At 44.9% G+C, this 15,418-nt stretch overlaps 1 protein-coding gene across 4 annotated transcripts in view; it reads left to right on the top strand.

The window, feature by feature from the left end:
• The window catches only part of CAMSAP3 (calmodulin regulated spectrin associated protein family member 3), a 38,767-nt gene extending 23,520 nt beyond the window's left edge, over positions 1 to 15,247 (top strand). For 3 of the 4 annotated variants that reach the window (XM_087709749.1, XM_087709747.1, XM_087709750.1), the window contains 13 exons: positions 258 to 396; positions 499 to 638; positions 1,099 to 1,192; positions 2,327 to 2,375; positions 4,364 to 4,440; positions 5,171 to 5,243; positions 6,822 to 8,535; positions 9,347 to 9,483; positions 9,744 to 9,970; positions 11,745 to 11,841; positions 11,987 to 12,105; positions 12,368 to 12,486; positions 13,713 to 15,247. In XM_087709749.1, the coding sequence (XP_087565875.1) occupies positions 258 to 396; positions 499 to 638; positions 1,099 to 1,192; positions 2,327 to 2,375; positions 4,364 to 4,440; positions 5,171 to 5,243; positions 6,822 to 8,535; positions 9,347 to 9,483; positions 9,744 to 9,970; positions 11,745 to 11,841; positions 11,987 to 12,105; positions 12,368 to 12,486; positions 13,713 to 14,021 (3,294 nt within the window). In that variant the 3' untranslated portion in view covers positions 14,022 to 15,247. The remainder of the gene's footprint in view (positions 1 to 257; positions 397 to 498; positions 639 to 1,098; positions 1,193 to 2,326; positions 2,376 to 4,363; positions 4,441 to 5,170; positions 5,244 to 6,821; positions 8,536 to 9,346; positions 9,484 to 9,743; positions 9,971 to 11,744; positions 11,842 to 11,986; positions 12,106 to 12,367; positions 12,487 to 13,712) is intronic. The other variant, XM_087709748.1, reaches the window with a different exon arrangement.
• The last annotated feature ends 171 nt before the right edge of the window (positions 15,248 to 15,418 follow it).

Genomic DNA, 15,418 nt, shown 5'->3' with positions numbered 1-15,418 from the left:
TGCTCTTGGCATCCAGAGGAGGGGAATACTGTATTTGGGGGGAGGGAGGGGGTTTGATTTCAGCGGGTCCTTTACCCCACTGGGAACTCTCCCTGGTAGCGTCTGTGAAGACTGCTGCATGAGACCAGAGGAGCTTTGAACATTGGGCATGGAGACGGGAGGGCATTGTTCCAGCTTCTCTGGCACATGGAGCTAAAACCCCGCTATCATGGCTTTGAATTCTCCTTCCATTTTTTTTTTTTTTTGGTCCTGCTCAGATCCGCTACCGGAAGGATAAAGCATTGCCCAAACAGACACCGTGTTTCCCTGCCATCACAGGAATAAAGGACTTGGCCAGCGGAGGGGCCATTGCGGCCACAATCCACTACTATTGCCCGCAGCTCATACGCCTTGAAGGTGAGCGACTGAGTGGAAGGAGGGGGCAGCCCTTCAGAGTCACAAGATGAATGGCTCCTCGTTCCTTTTGCTACTATAACCTCCTTGTCTGCTTCCTGGTAGATGTGTGCCTGAAGGAGACCATGTCGGTGGCAGACAGCTTGTATAACCTGCAGCTGATCCAGGGCTTTTCTTCAGATTATTTGGGTGGTTCCTGTTTCCTCTCACTGGAGGACCTGCTCTACATGCCACCACTGCTAAGGGTGAGTCCTGGGACTGGCTGGAGAACCGAAAGCTCTGCTACTTGAGAGGCAAAAGGGTGCAGGAAGGAGTCTTCTTGTCTAATTGAAGGAAGAGGAGCAAATGGCTGCCCTGGCACAATGGGGAAGCCCAGAAAAGTTCCTCTTCCTGTGGAGCAAGTGGGGATTATTGCTTTGTACCGGCACTCAGCCTGTCTTGCCCTAATAAATCTTGGCCGATGTCTCAAGCCACATTAACCAAAAACTGATTGTGCAGAAACAACGAGGCCCTTTTAAGGTAGAGGTTGGAGTGGTGCTGGGAGGGGGGAAAAGAGAGGTTTGGGTGCGAAGATGGAATTGCTACCCGCTTTGCTTGTTGTCTGTGCCGCTATAGAGCAGAGATCCCAGGGCTTCCTTCCTGCTCCAATTCAAGCCAAGGGAGAAAAAACCGAGCCTTGACTCACTTCCTGCTTTGCTTCCTCAGGTCAACGTGGGAGTATTCCTGGCTGAATTGTTTCTGTGCTTTGAGGTAGTAAAGCCAGATTTTGTGTGTCCAAAGGAACTGCCAAGAGTTCAAGGTAAGAAGATAGTATGTCCATTCACCACAATTCTTGGGACTTATAAAAATATATATCTTCACAAGAGAACCATTTGTCTCTTCCCAACTACCAGGCCTTTCCTGCCTTGTAATGTAGAAGCTGCTATCATGCAGGGCAGGTTATGCAAAATGAGATAGTAGGCGGGTCACATTAAGTTAATGTGTCTCTGAATATGAGGAAGTGGATATTGAAGGGGGGGGGGGGGAAAGGTAAAGGCCATTGGAAGATGAAGGAGGATGTACCGATATCGTCACTGTAACCAGCTGAATTGCATATTTTCACATTTCTTGCAGCTCTTCAACCAATGCTGCTCCTTAAAAAAAACCAAAATATTCAGGCTCCCAAGTTTTAGGGGGAGGTGGGGGCAGGGAGTCAATCACAGATTGTATATTTTTTCTTAGGGTTCTAAACCAGAAAACAACAGGTTTCCTGTTTTCTAATAGGGAGGCCAAAGCAAAGCATAAGTATCCCAAACATCTCAGAGCAGTTTGATCTAATTTACTAAACTAAAAGAATTAGCATTTTCCTTCATATAGTTTATATCCTTTGTATCTGTGGGAATATAGATTATTCTGGGTATCTTTTCCTCAGAAGTTTGCATTAATTACTTCATCCTTGTTAACATCCAGGTTCTTCCATATATATTTTTTAGAATTTAGGAGCGAGAGATTTGGAGTTTGTATATTGCAAACACTTCTGCCTCCTTTTTTTCATGAACATGGGATTTTTCTCATTTATTTGGTATACCACATGGTGAATCCCTGTCTAACTGGAGCAATCTGCGGTATATAGACAGCCAGTGTCTAGGGTACATGCACATCCCCACAGTTATAATTTGGCACTTGATAGGGGACTATCACTGTTGCTCCTTTTGCCAAATCCACATTCCAGCTAGAGTAACAGCAAAGTCCACTGTGATCTGGCACTGCTCCATTCTGGAACAATGGCCTCCTTTCTGAGCTGAGATCAGAGCAGACTTCTTTCCTGCGTCTGGGTACAGGTGGCTGATACTTCCTCCCTCTTCTGACCTTCTATCAGTGCAATTGTCAGTTTGAATCCTTGCTTTTTCCCTCCTCTCTCTGCTCTTGTAGTAAAACTGCTGATTTCTTTCAGATTCCCCTGGCCTGAATGATGCCTCAACACCAAATAGTGGAAAGAACAGGTGAGTGAGTCCTTGATCTTTCCACCTGCAGTTATCCCTGTGTTACGTGTATCCTGTCTCCCCTGTGCTGGGAGTGGGTGGCTAGGATTCTGTGTATTGGGAAGCAACATTGAGGATTTCTAAAGACACAGAGAATGGAACGCAGTGGCTCAGTGGCTAAGACACTGAGCTTGTCGATCAGAAAGGTCGGCAATTCGAATCCCTAGTGCCACGTAATGGAGAGAGCTCACATTACTTGTCCCAGCTTCTGCCAACCTAGCAGTTCGAAAGCATGTAAAAATGCAAGTAGAAAAAATAGGAGCCACCTTTGATGGGAAGGTAACAGCGTTCTGTGCGCCTTTGCCATGTAGTCGGACGGCCACATGACCATGGAGAATGCCTTCAGACAGCCTGGCTCTTTGGCTTTGAAACAGAGATGAGTACTGCCCCCTAGAGCCGGGAATGAGTAGCACATATGTGCAAGGAGAACCTTTACCTTTACCTTAAAGACACAGAGAATGGATTGTATCCCAGGAGTAAATCCTTTCCTGCAAAGTAGTTGTATGTCTAATGATTAAACAAAGAAACTTAACAAAACAACAGTTCTTCCTTGTCGTCCCCTGCTAAGGGTTCTGATTATATATGTACCTTGGTAAGGGTTGATTCAGCCATTTTGAGTGGCATTACCTGGAAAGGTAGAGAACAGGCAGTGTGTCTATAATTAGTTTGCCCTCAGACACCCCCCCCCCCCCGTCAGTGGTTGTTGCTCTATCAGTAGTCTAATCCAAATGCTGTGTTAGACTCTGGGAACATGCATTGCATAGTACAAATGATGCTTATGAGTTCCCAAGATTAAATATATAACAGGTTTTAAATTAAAATGACTAAAATATGACTGGATTTCCAAATCTTGCCAGATTTTGGCCCTTTTGTTTTTCTTTATTTTAGTACTGTGCCAAAGACTCCGTGCACTATTGGTCCCTGGATCACCTGTTGCAACCTTTAATAAAGACAATCTTCCTTTTGTAATCCGTCCAAGTACCTTTTGAGTTGTGGCTATTTCAGAGCCTGGTTTGTCACTTGAGAAGTGGCACTCATCCAGGGTTCCAAAACTTGACTTTCCTGTTGATAGTTCTATGCTTTTCTCCCCCGGGCCTTTTTACATGCTAGAAGTCTCTTCAAGTAAAATTGGATCTGGAAGGAGTTATTCCTGCTCTGAGGGTGGGGAGAACTCACTGTGTGTGTTATTGTGTGTTGATGCCTCCTCATGTTTCAAGCTGTGGAACCTGCCTTTGCTCCAGGGGAAAGAACTGAGTCTGGGATATTCTGAAGTAAGAGTAGAGTGCTACTTGTTCTCACAAGATCTAACTCTTGATCAGGAGAGCCTCCTTGATATGCCTGGATTGAGTTGCATGGTTGGAGGAAAGATTCTTGGCCAGCACTGCAATTCCCAAATCGCTTCAGGCTGATAATTTTTTTTTTTGAAAGACAGAGAAAACCTTTGATCTTATTTAGATCTCTGGCACAGCTCTCCTCTCATTTGCAAGTTATGGGAAGGCCTCTAGGCAGCAAATTAGAATAACCTGTTTCTGCAAGTCAGTGAATACACATTCACTTTATCAAATGAATGAACTGATTGACTCTTCACCTTATATAGACATATGTCATATTTATATACATTTGTGTGTGTATATAGTAACTTTAGGATTGTTTAATTCCTTCTTGAGTTTTTTTTGTCCCTCCTGCTTTCTCACCTTCTCCCGTCCCAGGTGTTTAAGTACCTCTAAGTATCCAGTTGCCACCCACAATTTGCTGTTTCTCTTTAGTTACTACATATATCTGTGAGCAGGGGGGATAGAACTATTTTAGGGAGATTTGTTGCTTATTGGTGCAAATCCTGTATGTTAGTCCTATAATAATCAGGCTAGCGTTCTGTCTTCCTGTGTGCAACATGCAGAAAAGTTATCCCTCTTTTGATCCAATCTTTGCTTCTTGCTCTTGTTTTGCAGTAGCTCCCCTGTGTTCAGCTTGCGCCACCCACTGCTGCCTGGAGGACAGGCACAGTCACCGCTCTGTGGCTCCTTAGGTAAGATCTGGCTCCTTCTCTTCTTCGCCTCGCGGTTCCACGTAACTTTCATGTAGATATAGAAAAAGCAAAGCTTTGTTGGAAGTACATGGTGTTACGCCAGGCATAGCGGCTTTTGAAAATCTTAAAAGGTTATCTTGATCTTGGCTTCCAGCATTTCCCAATGATTAGGTTGGTTTTGAATGCTCAGCGCTGGGTAGCCTTCCAGTGGTTCTGGGCTGTGGCTACACACAGGTCAGGAAAAATAAGAGGCATAGCAAGCTTGTTGGTCTAGTTGTGTGATAAGGACGTACTCCGCCAGGTGCTTTCAATTATGTAAAGCAATTGTGGCTTACTCCTTTGAACATTTTCCCACTGAGTTCAGCGACACTTCTAAACTTAACATGTTTAAGATTGTACTGTATGCAAATCAACAGCCTTGGATTTTAATGAAATTCCAACCTCAAAAAATAATAATCAAGGAGAGTAAAATGACCAAAGATTGGCCAATCCTAGCGTAATTGCGAAAGATACTTCTGCTAAAGTAGAATATTGTTCCAGTTTCTCCATATTACTTGTTTCTCCTTACGCTGATCTAATGGGAGAAATAAATGCCTTCCCAGTAATAATCCTCCTGAGGTGCTTGTCATTCTTTTTCAAAGCAGGCCTTGAATCCAGCTACTAGAGAAAACCACTGTGTGATCTCCTTCGAATTGTGCTTTGTTGTGACTTTCTGCCTTTGTGCACGTAGGTTCCCTGCATCATTCTACATCCATGTCCCAAGTAGAAGGCTTTGGTAAATCATGGAGCAAGAAGCAGCTCAGGTGAGAGGTGGGAGGAGGAACTGTGGGTGATTTCCTGACACTCCTGAAAAGCTAGGAAGAGCTACCAGGAAGAATGCAGAACCGTTGATTAGGCAGCCGTTGATTAACCACGAGCAGTTTGTACAGTGGGGTGGCAAAAGTTAGGCAGGAAGGCAATGAGGGAAAGAATAATAACAATAAGGAAATTAGCACAGAAATTAAGATGAAGTGAGCTGGAATAATAGGAAGGAACTAAAAGACTAAATTACTAAAAGGCACCCACTAATGCAGTTTTCTTAGTAAGTGGTTTCCATTTCCCAGTCTAGCCTAAAGTCTTGGCATTCCCTGATGGTCTCCCTTTCCGTGTATTAAGTAGGAGTAATACCAAGGACATTAATTTCCCTTAAGCAAAGTTTGAGCCAAAAGGCAAAACGTAAGTGAATAATTGACAGTTAGTGGGGTATCTGTTTACATTTTTGAAATGGTGTTTTAACAGCTGGTAATAGGTTAAGATTAATTTGGCTCAGTCACCAATAAAGTTTTCTGCAAACTTGTAATTTTGAATATATTGGCATCCTGACAACATCCAGAATTCCCAGCTAGCATCTCTGTGATTATCTCGACACATCTGGAAGTGGTAGTTCAGGGATTTAAGATGGAGCAGAAACCAGAAGTGTTGTTCGCATGTGTTGATCAACCCCAATAACATTAAGATACATGGACTCCCAACTCCCAGAATTTCCCAGCCAGCAATCCCCTAAGGTTGAGAAACATTGTGGTAAATACTGAACATCTTCAGAAAATAATTCTTAGTTAGGCCATTGAAAGAAAAGTGGTGGCAAAGGCCATGCAACATTGAACTCCCAAGTGGTTAGACATGAGTTTGAACAAAGCCAAATCTAATTAATGTGGTTCTAGTTGTTCCAGTTGTAATGATAATTGCTTTTGTTGTTTTTAAGAAACAAAAATGATTTTGACTTTTATTAAGGTGGAAATATTTTTTTTAAAATGCAAATTTATTTAAATGATGGAGTTCTTGTTTTCCCACCATTTTCAAAGTTGTACTTAGGGTTGGTTTGCATCTGTTTAAACTTTCTACCAATCATCAACAGTTAAACAGTTCAATTAATTAAAAATAACAGGAAGCAGGATGGCAAATAATTAGATGTGAAAAACATCTGCCTTCCACTGCTCAATGAAAGCTAAATAAAATATTCTGCATATGTTGTTCTGCTTTCTAGTTAAGAGAGTAAACAAAACATTGTGTAGGTCACTGAAAGTTCTACCTGTGTCTGATACCTCTTCCCTCCATGACCTCATCTCTGTGGCTTTTTCAACTCATTAATAGCCACCTTCAGGCTTCCAAGTCTTTTTCCTTAAGTCCAGGAACTTTAAAACTATAACCTGGAATTCTCGGGAGGTATGAGGAAGACTAGATATTTAGGGTAAGAGTCGTGTAGGATGTCATAGCTGTAGGTTTGGATATAAAATTGTGAAAAAGAAGCTATACAATGCTGGAGTAGAAGTTCAAATTGGACTTTCTCAGCCAATCCTTTCTCACCCTTAATATTCTCTCCTTTTTTCCTCCTTTTTTTCTAGCCATCCCTTATCACAGGCGGTCTCGTTCAGCATCCCCTTTGGCCTGGACAGTGATGTGGATATTGTGATGGGGAACCCGGTGGGCATCCTTCGTTCTGTCAGTTCTGACAGCCTGGCGCCGACCCTCTATTCCTCCTTGCCTCGCTCTTCCCACCCATGGCCTACTGAGGCTGCTGAGGCCCCCAATGGATTAGTAATGCCGTCACTCCATGGGGCTGGACACAAAAATCAAGAGGGACCAGCTCTAGAGAATGGCTTAAATGATGGCTACCCTGACTTGCCCACCATTGAGGAAGCGCTGCAGATCATTCACAGCAGTGAACGCCTGGTCCCCGAGGGAGCCCCCGATGGCTTTTATTTGCACTCACCAGAGCCTCCTAGAACGTCTGTGCTGGAAAAGACTCCCCTGCCCACTGTTTACCGCTGCCATAATGGGGGCCCCAATGGTGCAGAACCTGTGCAAGAAGGTAGTCTGGACTCCGATGCTGAGGAGCCCTTGAGGCTTGCAGGAGGCCCCGACGATTCCACCTCAGGCGTGAGCTCCCTGAGTTCACAGCCAGAGAGCACTGCCTCCTCCGTCTCTGGGGTGCGCATGACCAGCTTTGCAGAACGCAAGAAGAAACTGGCAGCTACCGACAGCAAATCTAGCGGGATCAGCTCTGAAGGTTCAGAGGCTGGTCAGGGGCCATCAGAAGAAAGTCCCGCCCAAAGCCCTGCCCTTAGCTCAGAAATGAGCCAGTTGAGTTCTCGGTTGGAGGAGAAGCGTCGGGCCATCGAGGCTCAGAAGAAACGCATAGAGGCTATATTTACCCGGCATCGTCAGCGCTTGGGCAAGAGTGCCTTCTTACAACTACAGAAGGCTCCTGACTCTCAGTCTGAGGATGGTCGACTTGCCCTGGAGGAGCGGCTTGCTCAGCTAGAGACCGAGGAAGAAGCTGGAAGCCCACGTACCCGCCTGGATAATAAACAGGTTACTTTCTCTCCTGATATCACCAAAGGGGGACCGCTTGATGAGAATCTGGGTGATTACAACCGAGCAGTGGCCAAACTGAACACAGCTTTGAGCTCACTGCAGTTGGACATGCAGCGCCTGAGTGAGCAACAGCAACGCCTCATGCAGGAGAAGAAGCCTAGCGCACAAGCCTGGGTGATCCCCGCCCCAAGGACTGGCCGCGAGGGGGCTCCTCCCCGCTCTTCACTGGAACTGTCCTCCCCTTCGCCTTCGCCTTCCCGCAAATCTCGCTCACCCCAGCCCACACCCAAGAAGTCTCCAGCCCCCATGCCTCCCAAGAGTCCCAAACACACCCGGCCAGTTGAGCTAAAGCTGCCACCTCTCACACGAGTCCTGACGCCTCCTCATAACGTGGACAATCTTCCACACCTCCGCAAATTCTCCCCCAGCCAGGTTCCTGTACAGACTCGTTCCTCCATCCATTTTGCTGAGGAGGTGCTGCCTGTGCCTGAGGTGGAAGCCCAGAATAATCTGCGGCCGGTGGCCTCTGTTCCTCCACAAGGAGGCAATGCTCGTGTTTCAGGTGATGGCACCAGTGATGTCTCCTCACCCAGTGATCGACACAGTAGCTTGATTGAAATCCCTCTGTCTAGCTTAAAAGGAGAGGAGGATGAAGATGTGGATGGGGATGACTCCCTGGAGGAATCAATTGCTGAGACTTTGGATTCTGAGCCCCGTACAGGTCTGGGCTTCTTTTTTAAGGTGAGAATTGAAGTAACTACCTACTGTACCTGACAGAGCTTTCTGCCTTCTGTAAAAGAGCTTCTGGGAGAAGGGAAGGAGGCTGCTTGGTGCTTCTGCTTAGATACCAGCAGTTCTGAGATGAACTTGGATGATCTGGGCATGTCAGATTCTGCCAAGGGAAGTGTGTCCCAAAATGCCACCTGGTAGGCACAAGGTTATTAGGCGGGAATTGTCAGACAAAGGATTTAAACTCTATGTGAAGATGTGCAAGTAACTCCTGTTTGAGAAATAATAGAACATGAGAAAAATGTTTTCAGAGGATTTTTTCTCTGTTCTGTCATTGGCCAGCCTAAATCCCAGCAGTCGCAACAGCTTCAGTAGCTGTTCTCTAGTCATCAGAACACATTTCTGTGGCATCTAGAATTGGAACTAGCTGTATATCTCATGTTATGAATGCTGGAGATTAAAGATCCTGAAGTCATGTGTGTGATAATATTTGTTGCAACTGAATCCTGTTTTCTGACTTCTAGTTGCACGACCACTTTCAAAATATGATAGTAAGCCTGAGGCCCACTGACATAATCCTAGAGGTAGCACCCAGTCTCATAGGTTTCAAATACAATTTGGTTGAAGTCTGCTACAAGCAGAACACAAAACTGGCATGAGTAGGCAAAAGGGAAGTGCTCAAGTCCTCCAAGATGTGCGGGAGATTATTGTCAGAGTCTCCAATCTGAGGGTGGAGAGGACAAGAGTGAACTAACTCTTTTGGAATTCAAAACTGATGCTGATCCATTAGGGTTACTCAGCTGACATGTTTTTTTCCACACAGGATGAGGATAAGGCCGAAGAGGAAATGGCACAGAAGCGAGCCACTTTCTTAGAGAGACAGCAGCGGCGAAGTGAGGAGGCACGGCGCAGAAAACAGTGGCAGGAGGCAGAGAAGGAACAGAAGAAAGAGGAAGCCAAGTAAGATGGGATGAGCCATCATATTGTTGTGTCTATACTTGCCACTCTGCCCAGTGGCATGGTAGCTGCTTTGATGTAGTGAGGTATCACCTGTCATATGCATGCGACTATTAGAACCAAGCAATTGGTGCCAATTTACACATATCTTTTCAACCCGGCCAATTAACAGCAGGGTGCGAGAGAGTCATACAATTTTGATAGTTGGATGGATAGAGCCAATTGATTAATATCCCCTGTGGATTTCTGACTATTTTTTCCAGAGTTCAAACAGATGAGCGGGCCCGAGTAGAGGAAGAAGTTGGGCCAAGGCGTGGCGACTTCACTCGCCAAGAGTACCAGAGGCGTCATCAACTCAAACTGATGGACGATCTAGATAAAGTGCTGCGTCAGAAGCCCACAACCGTTCGTGCCCTAAAGAAAGGACGGCCTAAAACAGTCTTTTGCGATGATTCTGCCCTTGCCCGCAGCCCTATCAAAGGACTCCTTGGTAAGAGTTATGACAAGAGGGAGGAAGGCCAGGAAAAGCAGTCCAGTTTCATCAAGACAGGGAAAAGTCAGTGGTTTCTCCAGAGAATTGAGACTGAAGGGACCTCTGGAGTGTGAGAAGGGGGTTTCAAAGGCTGTGATTACTGTAGTTTTCAGAGTATAACACTCACTGGTGTATAAGACGCACCAAGATTTTGAAGAGGCAAATTGAAAAAAAAGGTTTTGCACTCTGCAGACCTCCCTCCCAAAAATGGCCCATTTTTTATGAAAACAGGCCCGGTTTTGTCAAAAAAAGGGCATGAATAGCCTTTAGGAGGCTTGTAAAATGCTCCTGGGGGCTGGGGCAAAAATGAGCAAAAAATTGCTCATTTTTTGCGAAAAGGGCCCATTTTTTTGTCAAAAAAAGAGAGGGGTGTATAGCCTTTAGGAGGCTTGTAAAGTGCTCCTGGGGGCTGGGGGGGGGCAAAAATGAGCAAAAAACGCCCATTTTTTGCTCATTTCTGCCCTCCCCAGCCCCCAGGAGCACTCTGGAAGCATCCTAAAGGCTATGCACGGCCATTTTTGGAAAGGGGATGGGGTTTTAGGAGGCCAAAAATGCTGTATTCAGTGGATAAGACGCACCCAGATTTTCACCCTCTTTTCTGAGGGAAAAAGGTGCATCTTATACTCCGAAAAATGTGGTATATTGATCTATCATGATGTCATTATCTCCCTGTATGCCTATCCCTTAGCCCCCGGGATGATAATGAATTATCAAAGGTCTTAGTTGGTTCTCCCTCTGCCTGACCTGGCTAGGTTAATCTCTTGTGAGGCTTTAGGGATTTCCAAAACCCTTATAATAATTACAGTTCTGGATTTCATTACTTTCACCAAACTGTTTTTATTGATACCTGATCTTACTAACCAGTGGTGAAATTCAATTTTTTTTATCACCGGTTTTGTGGGTGTGGCTTGGTGGGCGTGGCAGGGGAAGGATACTGCAAAATCTCCATTCCCACTCCACTCGGAGGCCACCTAGAGGTGGTATTTGCCAATTCTCTGAACTACTCAAAATTTCCGCTACTGGTTTTCCAGAACCTGCCTAATTTCATCCCTGTTACTAACCCAATTTGGTACATTTTGGACTTTCTTTAACTGCGGCATAGATAACTGGTGGTCTTGGAGGTGGGATTAATATAATTTCTAAACATAGATTGTCAGACAACTTTCAACACATGCATCAATCCTTTGGAGAAGTAGTTTGGGAAAGGGAAGTGGGTTTCTTTTTTATCAGTTTGATAATACTTGGCTCCATTCTCTGTTTTAGAATCATGTCTTGCCTTCATGGTATCCGCTACAGTGGTGTCTTGTTTGTGTTTTAATGCAGCACTGGTTATTATTTTAAAATTCTCGGTGACTTAGATCAGAAGGCTTATGGGATTGTCTGATAGGGTGACATTATGCCATCCTTTCAGATGAGATTTTAACACAGGTCTGCCATTATCGCAACACACAAATGATTTCTTTTAATAGATGCTATGAAACAGTCAGTTGGGCTCTGCTGACAATGGAGGATATTTCTCTTTTAAAGCAAGCATTTGATTCTTTAGCTGCTTAATTGCATGCGATTGTTAGTTTTGACTTAGTACCTTTGGAAGTTGCTTTGTTGATTCCCCCCACCCCACCCCAAGAAACAAAAATCAAGGTCTGACAAACTCTCAAAATGAATGAGCTTCTTTCTTAGTCTTATAAATGAGGCTACTATGCCAGCTCTTATTGGTATCCGTTTTTCTTAGGCTCCAAGCTCAGCAAAGTCTACTCTCAGTCTACTCTCTCTCTTTCGACTGTGGCCAATGATCCGGGAAACTCCCTCTTCGTCAAGAGAGCTTCGCGGTGAGTAGGCATTGCTTGTCTATATGGCTGGCAATTTGGGTGAGGAAGATTTAGACCTGGGAGCCATATCCAAGGAAATGCATCTGTGTACAAATGATTGAAGTTTTCTTAAATCCAGGGTTAAATATATTGATCTGTTCCCCAGAGCTGCATCACCTTCTGGGCCAATGTCTCCTAATCGATTGCTGCCAAATCAGAACCGGGAACGTGATTGGGAAAATGCATCGACTGCCTCCTCACCAGCTTCCATTCCAGAATATACTGGTAAATCATATTCTGCTGTTCCACAGATCATAACATTCCTCTCCTGTCATGGCAGAGGGTGGTTGTCTACAACACACACACACACACACCACACACACTTCCAGGTGTCCCATCTTGAAGTGGCCTTGGCTATGCGTAAGGCCCTTCCGGTTCCATCTTCTTTCACTGCAAAGCATTTATGAATGCTTTTTTTTGTCTGCTTTCCTTCAGAAGGGGAGAAATGTAACCTATCTTCTAGGCTAACTTCATTGTATTTCTGCAGGGCCCAAGCTGTATAAGGAGCCCAGTGCCAAGTCCAATAAATACATCATCCATAATGCATTGTCTCACTGCTGCCTCGCTGGCAAGGTCAATGAACCCCAGAAAATCCGTATCTTGGAGGTAAGTCAAGACATAGTGAAAATGAACCATGGGAAAGATAGTCCTCCTTTCTTGAAATGGGCACAGCATGCAGACGTTGGTATCAAATCTAAGAGTAATTGCCTTAAAAATTGGGACAAGTGTGGCTGCAGCTGTGCATCAATAGCTTTGGAGCTACCGGTAGTCCTTGGTAGTCCACTCACTCAGCAACTGTTTGGTTACCACTGCACTGAACATCTCGTCCTCAAAGTTCTGGCCATTTCAGCATCTCCATGGTGTCATGATCACAATCTGGGCAACTGGCTTGCACTTATGACAGTTGCAGAGTCCCATAATCACATGATTGCTATTTGCAACTTTCTCTGCCAACTTCCCTCAAATAAAAGAAATGAGAAAGCTGTCTAGGAAGGTCATAAGTTGTTCTTAAGTCGTCCCACCTTGCAACATCACAAACCTCAATGAGGCACACCAGTTCCTTGTGTACCCTCCTGCCTGGAAGCAGCCATCACAGGGCTTGTACTTGAGCCTCACCAGCCACTCACACACCCTCCCCTGCTCAAGAGCAGCCAATTTAGGCCTTGCCCCTCGTGTAACACATTAGTCCCTCGTGACCTCTCCCCCACTTGACAACAACCACTTACATGCCTGTGAGCCTACTTCCAAACTTCCTGGACTTCCGATTTCCTGCTGGTTTACCCATTGACTTGGTTGTTGGAAGCTGTGAGGGTGTTGTAAAAAGGTCCTTGCCTAACAACCTGTGAACCTCGCTTAACAATGGCAATAGAGGCTGCTAGGATTGCCATTGCTACGTGATGCAAATAACTATACATGTCATGCTTTATGATTGCATCACTTAGCAATTGAAATTCTGCTTCCAATCATGATTAACTGGGGAAATACAAATATATCTCTATGTATATTTGTATTGGCTTAATTTAGTAGGCTGGGTGCTTCTTCATAAGATTTTCCTTCTGGTGTCCTTAAATATATGCCAGTGCTTTATAGCCCTTGTTAAGCAGTTTACAGAATCAGCATATTTCCCCCAACAATCTGGGTCCTCATTTTATCCACCTCAGAAAGCTGGAAGGCTGAGTCAATCTTGAGCCGGTCAGAATCGAACTGATGAGTCAGCAGAGTTAGCCTGCAATACTGCATTCTAACCATTGTGTCACTATGGTTATTGTTTTGTGTTTTATACTTTGGCCTTATCTAATCTTTTGATTATGTTTCTTTCCTCTCAATCTTAGGAAGTTGAAAAGAGCAAAGCGAACCACTTCCTCATTCTCTTCCGTGATTCAAGTTGCCAGTTCCGAGCGCTCTACACCCTGTCTGGAGAAACAGATGAATTGACACGTTTAGCAGGCTACGGGCCCCGCACCATTACCTTGCCCATGATTGAAGGCATCTACAAGTATAGCTCTGACCGCAAGCGTTTCACTCAGATTCCCAGCAAGACCATGTCCATGAGTGTGGACGCCTTCACTATCCAGGGCCATCTCTGGCAGACCAAGAAGCCAGGCACCCCCAAGAAGCCAAGCACACCAAAAGAGCTGTGACCTGAAGAACCTGGTGTTACTCCTACTCTCTGCCTAGATTTAGATCTACGACACCTAACGGCTGGCCATCCGTGATGGATGACTTGAGTTGACGAGGCTGTTGGGCATGGGTCTGAGACTCTAGTCCTGGGCCAGCACTATCTCTGGCTGGATCAGAGTTATCTGTGAAATTCTTCTGGTGCCTGCTATGAAGATGAGACTACTATTGGCTGCTTTGGGTTGTGGGGCGGTATGGTGTTGGAAGGCTAGGTTCTGTGTAACCTGCAAATCCCGTAAGCTAAAGTCTCAAAGAGTTGCCATAGTAACATTGCCCTAAATAAGGGTTTGCTTCTTGCCTCTAACCACTACCTGAATGTTAATGTGCGGCCAGAAGGAAGAGTCTATTTTTCAGACTCCTTGTTTGCCTGGAAGATTCTGTTGGTTTTTTTCATTTCTTGGGTCTCCCTGTTTATACTTATACATACTATACATATTATATATATATATATGAGCTATTTAATGATTTTTCAATTATTTGTATATAAAAAAGAACAAATTTGGAACAGCGGGTAGGGTGAATTTGTATATGAAGTTGGCATGGTGGAGGTAGTACAGAGCAAGGAGTGTATGTATGTATGTGTGCTCATTCCTTTTTCCCTTTTGTCTACTCCCTTATTTACAAGGGCTATTGGGTGTACAGCTGAGAAAGAGCTGTTAATGGGATCTCTTTTCAGCAGCTGCTATCATTTACATGTTGAGAAGCTGGTGGCTGCTAGTCATAGAGCAGGTCTCTGTGTACCCCGAGTTGAACTGCCAAAAGAAAACTCCAACCACTTTAGGGAGGAGTGTGGTCCATCTTCCTTTTTCTCTTTCCTCCTTCCTTTCTCCAAACCCTGTTCACCTGCTTCCAAGGCTGTGAGGCTGGGTATGCAGCCTTCCCAAGAGATAGAGGAGCCTGGGCGCAGAATGTTAAGTAGCCCTTGATTATTGGAGCCTCATTTGCCATCCAACCTTTATGCCTCGGATAGAAGTTGCTTGCAAAGCAGAGTAAGGGGAAGTTGGGAGGGAGCCAGTCCCATTCAGCTTGGATGCTTCACTCTAATCCTGTCTTGTTCAACCTTATTCTGGTCTCTTGTGGTTGGCTGAGCGTCATGTAGGTGTCTGGGGGGTATAGGGCAGGGTTGAGTTGATGTAAAAAGTGGGTTGGGATTTTTGTCCTTCCCACTTAATAAAGTAACTTAAATGAGCTCTTTACTGGTCATGACTCGGTGAATGTTTGAATCTTGAAGCCTGTACCACTGATAAGCAGGTGAAGCGTCCTTGCTCCTGTGCAAGACTAGTGGATACTGAAATTAGAAACTGAATGCCACACAGTTGTGAAAGGGGCTCGTTCATTCCTACTTTCCATAATATGTGGT

This window comes from Thamnophis sirtalis, unplaced genomic scaffold (assembly GCF_051295495.1).
Source record: "Thamnophis sirtalis isolate CommonGarterSnake01/CBP01778 unplaced genomic scaffold, rThaSir2_p1.2 scaffold_3, whole genome shotgun sequence".
Taxonomy (NCBI): domain Eukaryota; kingdom Metazoa; phylum Chordata; class Lepidosauria; order Squamata; family Natricidae; genus Thamnophis; species Thamnophis sirtalis.
This window is presented reverse-complemented; position numbering and strand designations above follow the sequence as displayed.